Source organism: Lepus europaeus, chromosome 5 (assembly GCF_033115175.1).
Source record: "Lepus europaeus isolate LE1 chromosome 5, mLepTim1.pri, whole genome shotgun sequence".
NCBI lineage: Eukaryota > Metazoa > Chordata > Mammalia > Lagomorpha > Leporidae > Lepus > Lepus europaeus.
In genome coordinates this window covers 78,507,900-78,521,416 of record NC_084831.1, presented here as the reverse complement: position 1 = coordinate 78,521,416, position 13,517 = coordinate 78,507,900, and the positions used below count along the sequence as shown (strand labels likewise).

Here is a 13,517-nt window from a genome sequence, read left to right as displayed (position 1 = left end):
CGTACTTTTAAAGTACTCAATCAAGTATTAAGTAGTATTCAATCTGTGCTTGTTGAACAGATGTCAGTAAAGTGTGGCAAATATTTTAAATGTAGAGTATCAGATAGTAGGGTGAACAGAATTTTGATTACCTTTAATAGAACAATTTAAACTTTTTTGCCTTGCCTAGATAAATATTCACAGTGGAAGACAGAGTGGTGGGACAAAAGAAGGTTTATATTAGAGCCAGATAGGGCCAGCGTTGTAGTGTAGTAGGTATGAGCTGCTGCCAGATGCCACTGTGTGCCCCAGCTTCTCTACGTCCTATCCAGTTCACTGCTAACAGCTTGGGAAAAGCAACAGAAAATGGGCCAAGTGTTTGGGCCCCTGCCACCCACATGGGAGGCCAGGATAAAGTTCCTGGCTCCTGACTTCAGCTTGGCCTAGTGCTGGCTGTTGTGGGCATCTGGGGAGTGAACCAGTGGATAGAAGATCTCTCTCTCTCCCTCTCTCTCTCCCTCTCTCTCTCTCTCTGTTAACTTTCAAAATAAATAAATAGAGCCAGAGAGACTTGGGTTCAAATCTTGATCTTAGGTTTTAATTTCTACCCTTCAGGTAGAATTAAGTCAGAAATTTTGTGATGCCTGGTGGTCTTACCAAATTAGCAACATGACTAAAAGTCACTCATTTTTTAAATGTGGATTTTTTTTTCAGTTTCTCAACAAAACTATTCATTAATGCCTCAGATTGAAATTATGTTCCAAACGCTGAGGCGACCTCTCTTTGCCTCAGTTTCACTGTATAATGGGAATGGCGCCTATCTCAGAAGGCGGTTGTGAGGATCAATAAAACTCCCATGTGAAGTGCTCAGGGGAGTTCCTGGTATGAGATCAGAGCACTGCAAGCATTTGCTTTCACTATCAGTATTCTTCAAATTTCATCTCTGATCTTTTTTTTTTTTACTTCATTGCAACCATATTCTCCCAGTCTCCTTGGTATGAAACATTTGAGTTCTGTTTGATTATTTTTTTTCTATCATTTTGGGGGCTAAGACTACCCTTACTTCTCTATTTACTTCCTCTATATAAAAACCACTGTCCCTGAAGTCACCACATACAAAGTCCTGTGGTTAGGGTCCCTGCTGTCAGAGGCTATCTATTGAATCTGCACTGACTGACCCATTCTTGGAACTTATCTATATGCTGGTAGGAATACAGAAGAAATCTCTGTCTGGCATGGCTTAGCAATTTGTCTCAAAATCTATTTTTTGGTACTAAGGTGTTGCCTTCCTGTCTTATCTTGCCCTTGCTCTTGGTGTTACCGGATCTTTGATGGCCTCACGCCTCACCAGGACATGACTACCAATCATCACCTTCTTTTCACTTCATCTGGTTCATCTGCTACCCTGATTTCTGACCCATTTCTTGATCCAACTCCCTTGATGTCTGTGGATATGTGCCCTGACTTGAACATCTTTTCTGACTTGTTGGTTTACGTAGATCTGAAAAGCACTCCATGCTGCAGTTCCTTGCTTCTCCTGGTCATGACCTCTCCCACTGTTATTTCCTTCTTTCTTCTATTTTATTTTTAAAGATTTTATTTATTTATTTGAGAGGTTGAATTATAGACAGGGAGAGACAGAGAGAAAGGTCTTCCATCCACTGGTTCACTCCCCAGATGGCCACAACGGCCAGAGCTGGGTCGATCTGAAGCCAGGAGCCAGGAGTATCTTCCAGGTATTCCGTGCAGGTGTAGGGGCCCAAGCGCCTGGGCCATCTTCCCCTGTTTTCCCAGGCCATAAGCAGAGAGCTGATCACAAAAGGAGCACCTGGGATACAAACTGGCTTCCATATAGGGTGCCGGAGCCACAGGCAGAGGCTTAGGCTACTAAGCCACAGCACTGGCCCCTCCCTCCCACTGTTATTTCATAACTCTTCTGTTAACGGTGAACTCAAGTCTGATATCATTCTTCTCAGCCCTTAACTTTGTCCCTCCCCTCCTTCCTCTACTCTCTTCTCCCTTTTCATTTAATAAACACATGCCTAGGAGTTGAGGTTATGACAGTAAACATAGAAAAAGTTTCTGTTCCATGGATTTTAGATTATAAAGGGACTGTGTGGAGGGGGTGTTGCAGAAAAGAGTCTATTAAAATACATATCAAGTAGTGATAGTGCCATAAAGAAAAACTGAGTAAGAGAGGCAGATAGCAATGGAAGTTGTTGTTATATAGGAATGTCAGAGAATGCCTCATCTGAGCAGAAATCTGAATGAAGGAAGGAAGGAGCCATAAAGATATGTGGGGGAAGAGCATTTTATGCAAAGGAACTGTAAGCATACACATATCAGGTATGAGTAAGTTTGCAGAATCCAAGGACCAAGGAAGCCAGCGTGGCTGGAATGCATGAGCAAGCGGAACTGTGTGCAAAGGGGATCCAGATCATGGGCAGTTCTTGTAGGTCCCTTCAAGATGGCTGGCCTTTGGAAGGTTTGGGTCAGTGACATGATTTGACTTATATTTGTACAAGATTACTCTGGTTCTTGCATGGATAAGACAATGTAGGTGAGAAAGAATGGACAGCAGAATATTAGGAGAAATCACAACAATTTGAGCAAGAGATGAGGATGGCTTGGTCCAAAGTGATGCCAGTGGATATATTTTGAAGATGGACCCAACAAAATCCAAGGTTTTTGGTCTGAATAATTAGAAGAATATCATTACCATTTACTGAAACAAAGAAGCTTCAGATTTGGAGGTAGAAATCAAAAGTAGGTTGCTTGGCATGTTAAACTTGAGATGCTATGAGATTTCAACTAAGTGATGAATAAATGAGAGCAGAGTTTAGAGGAGGGATTGAAGTTGAATGTGTAGATTTGGGAACCATTAGCAAATGAATGATAGGTAAGACCACAAGGCTGGATCAATTTATCCAGCAACTAAGTATAGTTAGAGAAAAGATCAGAGTATATGGCTTCAGGGACCCTGCAATGCTTGGAAATTGGGAAGAGGAGGATCTGGTAAATGAGACTTAGGAGGAGCTACCAGTGAGTAAGGAAGGGAAACAATAAGTGTTGTCCATCAGTCAAGTGGAAATAATGTTTCAAGAAGGAAGAATGGTCAACTCTGTTCAATACTGCCAAGAAGTGAAGTAAGAGAAGGTCTGAAAATGGACCACTGGATTAGGCAATCAGACCAGTGGAAGTGTTTGATGATCTTAAGACTGGCTCTGTGGCTTGGCAGTTAAAGCCATATGTGTACCGGTTGAGTCCTGGCTGCTCCACTTCCGATCCAGCCTGGGAAAGCAGTGGCCTGGGAAAGCAGTGGAAGATGGCCTAACTTCTTGGGACCCTGCATTCATGTGGGAGACCCGGAGGAAGCTCCAAGCTCCTGCCTTCCGATCAGTGCAGCTCTGGTCTTTGCAGCCACCCAAAGAGTAAACCAGTGGATGGAAGACGTATCTCTCTGCCTCTACCTCTCTGTAACTCTGCCTTTCAGAGTTTGCAGTAAGCTCAAGACAAGACGGTAGAAGACAAAGTAGAAGTAGGGAGTGTAGGTACTGGTTGTGAGAGGTTTCATTGCAAAGAAAAGCAGAGAAATTAGATACCAGCTGGAGGAGTCAGTGGAGTTGAGTTTCGCTTGCTTTAACAAAGATATTCACTGCAGGTTGTATTTACACGTCTCCTTCCCACCTGGTCCTCGTGGTTTACTGCCACCACCTTGTTTAGATATCTTGTGGTTTAATTACCACAGGATCCTATTTGGCCAACCTTCTCTACTTTTTCTTTTCTCTGCCCTCCAATACACATTGCCTGGCCCATCTCATTTTAAAAGCCTTACCGCTGTAACTCTCTCTTCCTTCAGAACTTGCCAAAGTTCCCTGCTATCCACCACAGAGAACCCACTCTGTCTACCGCTGCTACTTCCTCCTTTCCGCCCAGGCTGATCTCCTTGTGGTCCCGTACAAATCTCCCACTTCCTTGAATTGTTTAGGTCGTTTAAGAAATTTGCTCTGTTTTCCCTTTCTCTATGTCTCCAAATCCTATTCAAAATTTGTGGCTTTCAGTCAACTGCAGTGGCTTTCAATGTGGTAAGCCTGGGCTTCAGCAGAAGTCAGCTTGTGAAGAGCCCTGGAAGCTCTGCCAAGAGTTGGATCACTGGAAATGGACCTGCCCTGGAGTTGAAGGATGCCCAGGTCAGAGCCACAGATCTTATTGGCTCTAAGCTGAAAAGCCCTTCACTCAGCCCAACTTCCAAAGTGACCACTTTTGCAGCTGAGGGTATGGTCAAGTAGGGTCAGCAACATTGCAGGCAGAACTGTAAATTTCTTGTTAGAGATGCCCCCTGCCTTTACCTGGCCAGCTCTCCTCCCAGGCCAGCCAAGTAATGAAAGTCAACAGAGTGCCTTCCTCTAGGAGGTTCACACCTCCCTTAGGATATACCCCATGTGAAGAGATAGATAGGTCTGGGCCTCTTAACTTACAAGGCCTAAAGCCCACCAGATTATTATCAAGCCCCTTCTATCAGGTTCTATTTGCCTCTCAATCAGAAAACTTAATTGTAGCTTAGACAGCACCTTTCTTAGCTCCTCTAATAATGACTCTGTCCTTTGTTCTAGGCCCTGTCTAGTGCACTTGGGCCTCATTCCTTTGTAATCATAACCTCTACCTCCAATGGCTCTACTCCCAACCTGTGGGTACTGATGGTCCTCTTCCCCACTTAATGCTGTATAATTGTTCAAACCTGGTAAATGCCACTCTTAGGATCATTGGTTACTATCCTCACTCTGTCTTTTATGACCTTGTCTAAATATGATCAGAGTCGGCAAACTTGGAAGGCTTCCATAGCCTTGGCAACTCATGACAAGAGCCTAGGGTGGTTACTGGCACCATAAACTAGAGTGTCAATTTGTTGGGTCAACAACAGGAGCCACTGTGTACTTGCTCCTCATGTGGGATCTCTATCCTTAATGTGCTGTACATTTTGATTTAATGCTATAACTAGTACTCAAACAGTATGTTTCACTTTGTGTTTCTATGTGGGTGCAAACTGTTGCAATCTTTATACTAAACTGATCTCTGTATATAAAGAGAATTGAAAATGAATATTGATGTGAATGGAAGGGGAGAGGGAGTGGGAGAGGGAAGGGTTGCAGGTGGGAGGGAAGTTATGGGAGGGGGAAGCCATTGTAATCCATAAGCTGTACACTGGAAATTTATATTCATTAAATAAAAGTTAAAAAAAATTGTGGCTTTCTCCTGCAAATCTAAAATTATTTCAAAATTTAAACATCTTATAAGTCCTAAAATTTGCATGGCTTAAATATGTCTTCAAACTTATACAACATTCAAGCTTAGCTCAAGTCCACGTAGCATTCCCTCAGCAATCCACTTCACATCAGTTTATTCACTGGGCCAATTTGAATGAAGTGCTTGTCCTCTGAAAATGATGGGGTTTACAGACAAGTAAAGCAGTGAGTGCAGTCTGGGCCATTAGTCCTATGATAAAGATTATGCTGAGCTCCAGTGGGAACTGACAGGAGGGAGTGGTCAACTCTACCTGTTATTTCAGGTATCTCACTGGGCAACGAGGGGCTTTTTTCCATTCAAGGGTATGATGCAGGGAGGGGAACCTTGTGCAGAAAAGGCAGGGAGACAGGGAAGAGCAGGTATCTGGGGACCTGCATGCAGCTCACAGCAGAGAGGACTCATTTAGGAACAGGGGGAAATGAGGCCCCAGTGACAGATGGTGCCTTATCATGGAGGAAAGAGGACCTCATTAGCCATCTTGAGGGTCCAGAGTGGATGTATTTGTGTAAGCTATGGAGAGCTAAAGAAGTCAGTTAGTTAGGCAATGAAATACCACAATCCAACATGATGTGTAAGAAAGATCACTTAGGAGGTAGCACAGGGCAGTCAGGAGGCAATGGTAACATGGAGCATCACTCATTGTCCCACTCCATTCTCCTCAGTCTTACATCCTTGCATCTCATTCTCTTGTTAAGATGTTTAAAGGCACTCTTGAGTGTAATTAGATCTTCCCGAACTGAATTACTCTGTGAGGATCTGTACCATCCTTGTCAAGCCATTTGTATTTATCACGAAGAGCTCTCAAAATCATCATGAGAGTTGTTAGCTTTTGCTGTCGTTGGCTGGGAAAAATGCACAAACGCTTCATATACTTACCATCTGGTCTGAGTACTTATGTCCTTGACATGGGGGACTACTTGCATGCCAACATCCTTCTCAAGCTGTGTGAGGGTGAAATTCTTATCTGGGTAGGCTGTGCATTCAATGTAGGAATCTTTAACGCTGGAAGCATTCTGGTCACTGAATGTAATCGGGGCACCAAATCCACGTCGTTTTCGAGAAATCATGTATGTAATCTGTGACACGTGAACAACAAAGGTTGGTAAAGTGCTGGAGAAAAGCAGATGTGTGGGAGGCAATGCCATATCCTCACCAAGCCTTTGCACAGTGTATGTGTGCCCCTCCAGCTTGTGCGCTTTCCCTTCCCACAGGCAGCACCTGCTGCTTCTCTCTAGAAGACTACTCTAGGGCTACCACAGGGACAGAGAACAGGAAGTGACTGGCAGTCATGTCTTGACTAGTGTCGGATTGGGAGAAGCACATGGAAGCCTATCTCTTTGGCTTCGGTCAAGGGCAGCTCAAGTGTCATTCTCCCTGTCAGGTGCCTCCAAGGCTTCAGGCAGAGGCTCTCCCTCTAGGGAACTTTTGTCTGAGATTGCACCTTGCAGGCCTTCCTCCACGTCCCCATCCTGGTGCATTTCTCATTATCTTCTGGGCACTTTCATAATAAATCATCACTTGCAGACAAAACCTCCTCTCAGGAGTTGCTCTGGGGGGAAACATAGTTGAATTTGCGTCTGGGGGCTGTTGTCATCACCAAGCACCAGGAGCCGGCTGGCTTCAAACAGCAGGCATCCATTCTCTTATGGCTGTGGAAGGGAGGTGTTGGAGGAGTGCTTCCTTCTGAGAGCTCAAAGGGAGACTCTGCTTGCTTCTCTCCCAGCTCCTGGGGTATGGGCCAGCAACCCTTGGCATGCCTTGGGTTACAAACACATCCCCTTCAGTCTAGGCTCCTTCTTCACATGGTGCTCTCCCTGTGTCTCTGTGTCTTCACACAGACATCTTACAAGGACACCTGACAAACTGGATTGTGGGCCCCTCCTGCTCCAAGTATGACCTCATCTTATCTAATCACGTCTGCAAAGGCTCTATTTCCAATAGGGTCACATTCTAGGGCTTACAGCGACTAGGGTTTAGGACTTCAATGCATATCTTTTTTGGAGGAACATGATTCAACCCATAAAACACCTACAACAATCTCAGTCTTCTATTATAAAACAAAACAAAACATCTTCATCACACATATACAAACCTAACAGACCCCTGAGGAATAAAAGTTTAGCTACAGGGAAGTAATGACTGGAGATCACGTTTAAGCCTCTGACCTGTTTTGTAGATTCCTTAACCGATTCATCCTCAATTTCTTTTTCACTGCCCAAAGAAACCCATGGTTTAGAGACAGGTGGTTTATAAACATATAAGTCTTCAGGAGCAAGTTCTTTAAATTCTTCCTGTTCCTCTGGTACTTCTGAGGGCTAGAGAAAAATCAATAGCATTCTGAAATATGTGGCCAAATTTAGATTATAGCTACATGTGTACATTCGGGATTAAAATTTATTTTTATATAAATTCATCAAGTGCTTCTAATTGCATTCTTTGTCAGTTCATGCTTTTGGATGATGGGAAGTAAATTAAGCCAAAAAACAAAGGATAATGAATGAAGAAAAGAGATACAAGGAATATAGAAAGAAGAAAAAAAAAAAAGGAAAGGAAAAAATAGGTGATAAGAAAAAAACATTTCCTGGGGCTGGTGCTGTGGTGCAGCGGGTTAACGCTCTGGCCTGAAGCACCAGCATCCCATATGGGTGCTGGTTCTAATCCCCACTGCTTCACTTCTGATCCAGCTCTCTGCCATGGATTAGGATAGCAGTAGAAGACGGCCCAAGTCCTTGGGCCCCTGCAACTGCATGGGAGACCCGGAAGAAGCTCCTGGTTCCTGCTGCCTGGCTTCGGATGGGCGCAGCTCCATCCATTGTGACCAGTTGGGGAGTGAACCACTGGATGGAAGACCTCTCTCTCTCTCTCTCTCTCTCTTTCTCTCTGCCTCTCCTCTCTCTGTGTAACTCTGAGTCTCAAGTAAAAATTAAATAAATCTTGCTGGCGCCACGGCTCAATAGGCTAATCCTCCGCCTAGCAGCGCCGCCACACCAGGTTCTAGTCCCGGTCAGGGAGCTGGATTCTGTCCCAGTTGCCCCTCTTCCAGGCCAGCTCTCTGCTGTGGCCAGGGAGTGCAGTGGAGGATGGCCCAAGTGCTTGGGCCCTGCACCCCATGGGAGACCAGGAGAAGCACCTGGCTCCTGCCATCGGATCAGCGCGGTGCGCTGGCCACAGCGCACCGGCCGCGGCGGCCATTGGAGGGTGAACCAACAGCAAAAGGAAGACCTTTCTCTCTCTCTCACTGTCCACTCTGCCTGTCAAAAAAAATAATAATAATAAATAAATAAATCTTAAAAAAAAGAAAAAAAAACATTTCCTGCACATGTTTACGAATAAGAAATGCTAAACTTGATGATATAAAACATAAGCCATTTTCTATGATTTAATAAACTATCCTTTAACGAGAAGATAAGTACAAATAAACATGATATTTATTAAATACTGAGTGAATGCTTTTTAGAGCCAACATGTCCATGTATGTATATGTGTGTGTGTGTTCACTGCTATTTTATATGTAATAATGAAAAAATTGGATATATCAAACCAATGAGTGTCAGTGAGGGAATGGATTGATGATGATATGGAATAATCACAAAATAAAATTCCATAAAGCAGTTATAATGAACAAACTGAGTCTACATACACATCATCAAAAATTATAGATCCTAGAATTTGATAATTCAGTGAAAAATAAAAGTTGCAAAATGATCTTCATAAAATGATATAATTTCTATATCAGTTATAAATAGGAGACATTAATAGTGGCGGCATGTATATGCAAAAAGTATAAAGCCAAAGACAGGAAAGACATGTAACTGTTTTACAACTGTGGCTCCTCCCAGGGAGGAGTGAAGAAACCAGAATTGGGGAGAGTATGAGAGAGGAGGAACAATATGTGCAATACTTTATTTCTTCTTTTGAAAAGTTTTGAAGTAAATATGATAAAGTATTATTATCTGATCATTCTGGGTGGTGATTGCGTGAATATTTATTATTCTATTCTCTGTACTCATCTATCCATTTAAAATAGTTCACTACAATAAAACACTAAAACCAGAGAAAACCAACCACCAGAATACAACTGAAAATGTTAAGGCAAAGTAAGATTAAACTAAAAATTGTAGATGGTTTAAATTCTATTCCTTTCCCTCATTTTCCTTGCCATGCCGACCAGCCCATCTTTCTCACACTATCTGACCACACAAGGATGCTAGGCTGGAAGGTGAGTTTCATAAATCTGTGCCCATTTTGCCCATCCTGAATGGAGATTTTAGCTCATTAATCCTCACGACAGCCCTGCAAAGGGCGCCGCTGGTGGCCCTGCTTTGCAGATAAGAGGCTGGGTAACTGAGCCAGGGAGATGGCAAGGAGACCAGCAGGGAAGTGAGCCAGGGAGTGGCTGAGAGCGCTGGGACTCCAGACCTCTGCTTGCTGTCTCCCAGGGCCAACGAGGGGCAAATGAATGCAATATCTGCCACCCTGAGGTGTTTGACTTAGTTTAGCCCACACTTACTCCTCACCTATTGTAGGTTCCAAAAACAGAGCTGAACAAGAATAATCAAACCATGTTCAGGGCTTCCCCTGCAGATACCTCCTCCTTCTGACAATGCACCGATGGCAAGGCTGGGGTCCACTTACATTTAAATAGTTTTCTTTCCCTTCTTCAGTTCCAATAAGATAAAAATTAAGTCCATATTTGAAGTCTTTGTCATAAACAAGCAGAATCTCATTTCCAGGATAATCCTACAGGAATATAATCAAAGGAGAAGGTTAATGTTCAGTGCTCATTCAGTTTACACAGGTGCTGACACAGTGTCTCATAGACCAATCATAAAAGATAACCATGATGCTGATCTGTGACTGATAAGACCTGATTGCAAAATCGTTTGATTAACTTTTAAAAGCTCTTAGAAACACAAAGGATTCTGGGGAATCCACCATGCAATTTTAGTTCTAACAGGCAGAAGGATGCATTTTTTTTATTTGGTGTTGGGCTCAGCAGTACATCTGCAGAAAATCAGGGCCAAAATTAAATAATTAAAGCAATATGAGAAAAGAAGGGTAAATTCCTGTTCTTGTTAACATTGGGCAAGGATGAGCTTTTCCGGACAGAGGATAAGACAATTAACTGGTCACTGATGGGACATACTTTTCACAGAGGATCACTGGACAGGATTCCTGGGGGAGGTGTAGGCAGGCTAGCATTTGCCTGAAGCAATGGTGTGAAGTGGCAGATCTGAACTCGATAATCTCTCCAACCTGTGTTTTGGGGTACCAGGAGCTTCTTGAGGTACGACTGAGTTAATAAAGAAGGGTGTTACACTTACTCGCACAAGTTTTCTGAGTGGGTGGAAGTCAGATATTGCAGCTCTGTTGTGTAAGTCCTCCAAAATATCTTCCTTTTTGATCAGCTTATAAGGTGTCTCATCTGTGACATCTTCATCTATTCGACAGTTAAATATCTCCTGGGTCTTGGTAGTTAATACTAAAGGATAAATTTCTGGATGACCTAGGGAAGACAAATGGAATTTAGACATGAAGTACACTAGTTAAAATATTAGCATTAGGGAATTTGCAATTGTTTGCTCGCAATAGTTCTCTTTAGCAAAAACTTTAAGATTTTAAAGTTATTGTTCTTGGGGCCAGAGCTGTGACACAGCAGGTAAAGCCACCGCCTGCGGTGCTGGCATCCCATATGGGCGCCGGTTCGAGTCCCAGCTGCTTCACTTCCAGCTCTCTGCTGTGGCCTGGGAAAGCAGTGAAAGATGGCCCAAGTCCTTGGGCCCCTGCACCCGCATGGGAGACCTGGAAGAAGCTCCTGGCTCCTGGCTTTGGATCAGTGCAGCTCTGGATGTTGCAGCCAATTGAGGAGTGAACCAGCGGATGGAAGACCTCTCTCTCTCTCTCTCTCTCTCTCTCTCTCTCTCTGCCTCTCCTTCTCTCTGTGTAACTCTGACTTTCAAATAAATAAATAAACCTAAAAAAGTAATTATTCTTATCTTTAAAATACATACATTTATCATAAAAATGCCAAAAAGAAGGAAGTGCCAATGGCCTATAATACTATCACCAAAGACAAAATTTTTATTAATAGTTCCCTCTATTTTCTTCTAGTCACTCCATATATACCTTATATGAGATTCTAAATCCTGTTTTTAATGCTCATGTTTAAGTCACAAGTACTTCATTATGACTTTAAATAATCTTTCTAAAATATCCTTTTGTTTTGATTTAATTCTGTAGCATGATTTTAAACCATTTTCTTCTGGGTATACATTCTATTTTTTTGTTGCTTATTCCCAATTATTGTAAATATCTTGTAAACAAATATCTAATTTATACATTTTTGTTGTCTTTGAAATTACTTTTTGGGGTAGCTTTTTAAAAGTGTTAATAGTTGGTGTGAAGGGACATGGATAATCACGTTTTTAGGCCCTTTCAAGTCTGTATGGCTTTCCTAAAACACCTGCCACCACACCCCTCGCCTCAGCTCCTGCTGCCTCTCACTTGGTGGCTGGCTTCTCATTTCACAGAGGAACATGTCTGTGTAGCACAGGCTTCTGCCCACTGGTGATTCCCCCCCCCCCCAGGCACTGCCTTTCTGCCCCCTCCCCACCCTCCACACCCACTGTGGTCCCAGCAACTGTCCTCCCTTCACATTTCTTCCTTCTGTGCTTCCCTCAGCACAAGGATTTGCTTAGTGGTCTCATATTTTATAAGCAGAGAAAGATCTTCCACTGGCTGCTCGCAACAGCCAGGGATGGGCCAGGCTAAAGCCAGGAGTTAGGAACGCCATCCCGGTCTCCTGCATGACTGGCAGGAATCCCAGTACTTCTGCTGCCTCCCAGGTACGTTAGCAGGACGCTGGATTAGAAGCAGGGCAAACGGGACTTGAACGGCACTGGGGATGGGAAGTGGGCATCGCTGGCAGGAGCTTAACCCACTGTGCCACCGTGGCTGCCCTGGTCATCCATTTTAAAGGAAACTGCCCTTGACCCTACAGCATGACCTCTGCTTTTAAAGGCTCCTCCTTTTCACAGAAAAACTTCTGTTATTCAATTTTTCCCATTTTTCATCTGACTTCTCAGTTAGGTTGTCGTAAGTCCTTGTAAAAGGAAGAAAAGTACGTGGGGAATCCTTTCTTCCCCCTCCAGCTCCCCAGTCCCAGCAGTGTCCTCATCAGAGGGAAGTGGGGCTCACGAGGCTTCCATCCCTGCTCTTCTGGCGTCTCTCTCCTGTCCCAGGCCAGTCCTCAGCAGCAGCATGCGCTGCCACAGTGGACACAAGGGCACAAAGGAGTATTTTGTGTGCTGTCTTCCCCTCTCACCAGGTCTTCTTCTGTTTGCTCAGCCTTCTTAGCGCCACCAGGTCCCACCAGTCCAGCCTCAGGCCTGCACCAGCTGTGGTTGCAGGGTCCCAGGGCCCCTCTTGCACTCTCCAGTTCCACACACCTGACATCTCCTGCTCTTTCCCTATAGTTGTTCAGCACTTGTGCTCAGGAAAGAAGTGTATATGGTTTCTCATGAGATAGGGAAAGAGAGAGAAAGAGAGAGAGAGAGAGAGAGAGAGAGAGAGAGAGAGAGAGAAGAGAAGACAGAGAGATTTTGCACCTTCTGGTTCACTTCCCAAATGGCTGCAATAGCTGAGGCTCGGCCAGGAACTTCATCCAGGTCTCCTACATGGGTGGCAGGGGCCCAAGTGCGGAGCAGTCACTTGGTGTCTCCCAGGGTGTGTATTAGCTGGAACTGGAAACCGTGCCAGTTTTATTGAGATATAAACTGCATACATTTAAAATGTACACTTTGATAAATACATGCACGTAACTATGAAGCCGTCACCACAATCAAGATGAGGAACAAACATACCCATAAGTCCCAAATGTTTCCTCCTGCCCCTTCCTCCCAGCACCCTCTCTTAACCTGAAGGAAACCACTGATCTGCTTCACGTCACCATGGACTAGTTGCTTTTCCTGGAGAATTTATAAATGCAACTATATAGTATTTGCCCATTTTATTCATCTTCATTTACTCAATGTAATTATTTTGAGAGTAATTCATGTTGTTGGATGAAGCAACATTTCATTTCTTTTTACTGTTAATTAGCATTCTATAAAAGAAAAAATTTTAATATTAAAAAGATTTTCTTAAATTCTCAAGGATTTTTAAAAGATTTATGGCTTTGGGAAACCTCAAGGCTAGGAAACCCTTGACTAATCCCAGGTCACAAAGATTTTTTT

General features: G+C 43.6%; 1 protein-coding gene across 1 annotated transcript in view; it reads right to left on the bottom strand.

The window, feature by feature from the left end:
• DNAI3 (dynein axonemal intermediate chain 3) overlaps nt 1-13,517 on the bottom strand; it is a 76,024-nt gene that overhangs the window by 47,365 nt on the left and 15,142 nt on the right. Inside the window, exons 4-7 of the mRNA XM_062193423.1 lie at nt 10,608-10,789; nt 9,919-10,023; nt 7,449-7,598; nt 6,160-6,359 (exon numbers count right to left, since the gene is read on the bottom strand). Of these exons, the coding sequence (XP_062049407.1) occupies nt 6,160-6,359; nt 7,449-7,598; nt 9,919-10,023; nt 10,608-10,789 (637 nt within the window). The remainder of the gene's footprint in view (nt 1-6,159; nt 6,360-7,448; nt 7,599-9,918; nt 10,024-10,607; nt 10,790-13,517) is intronic.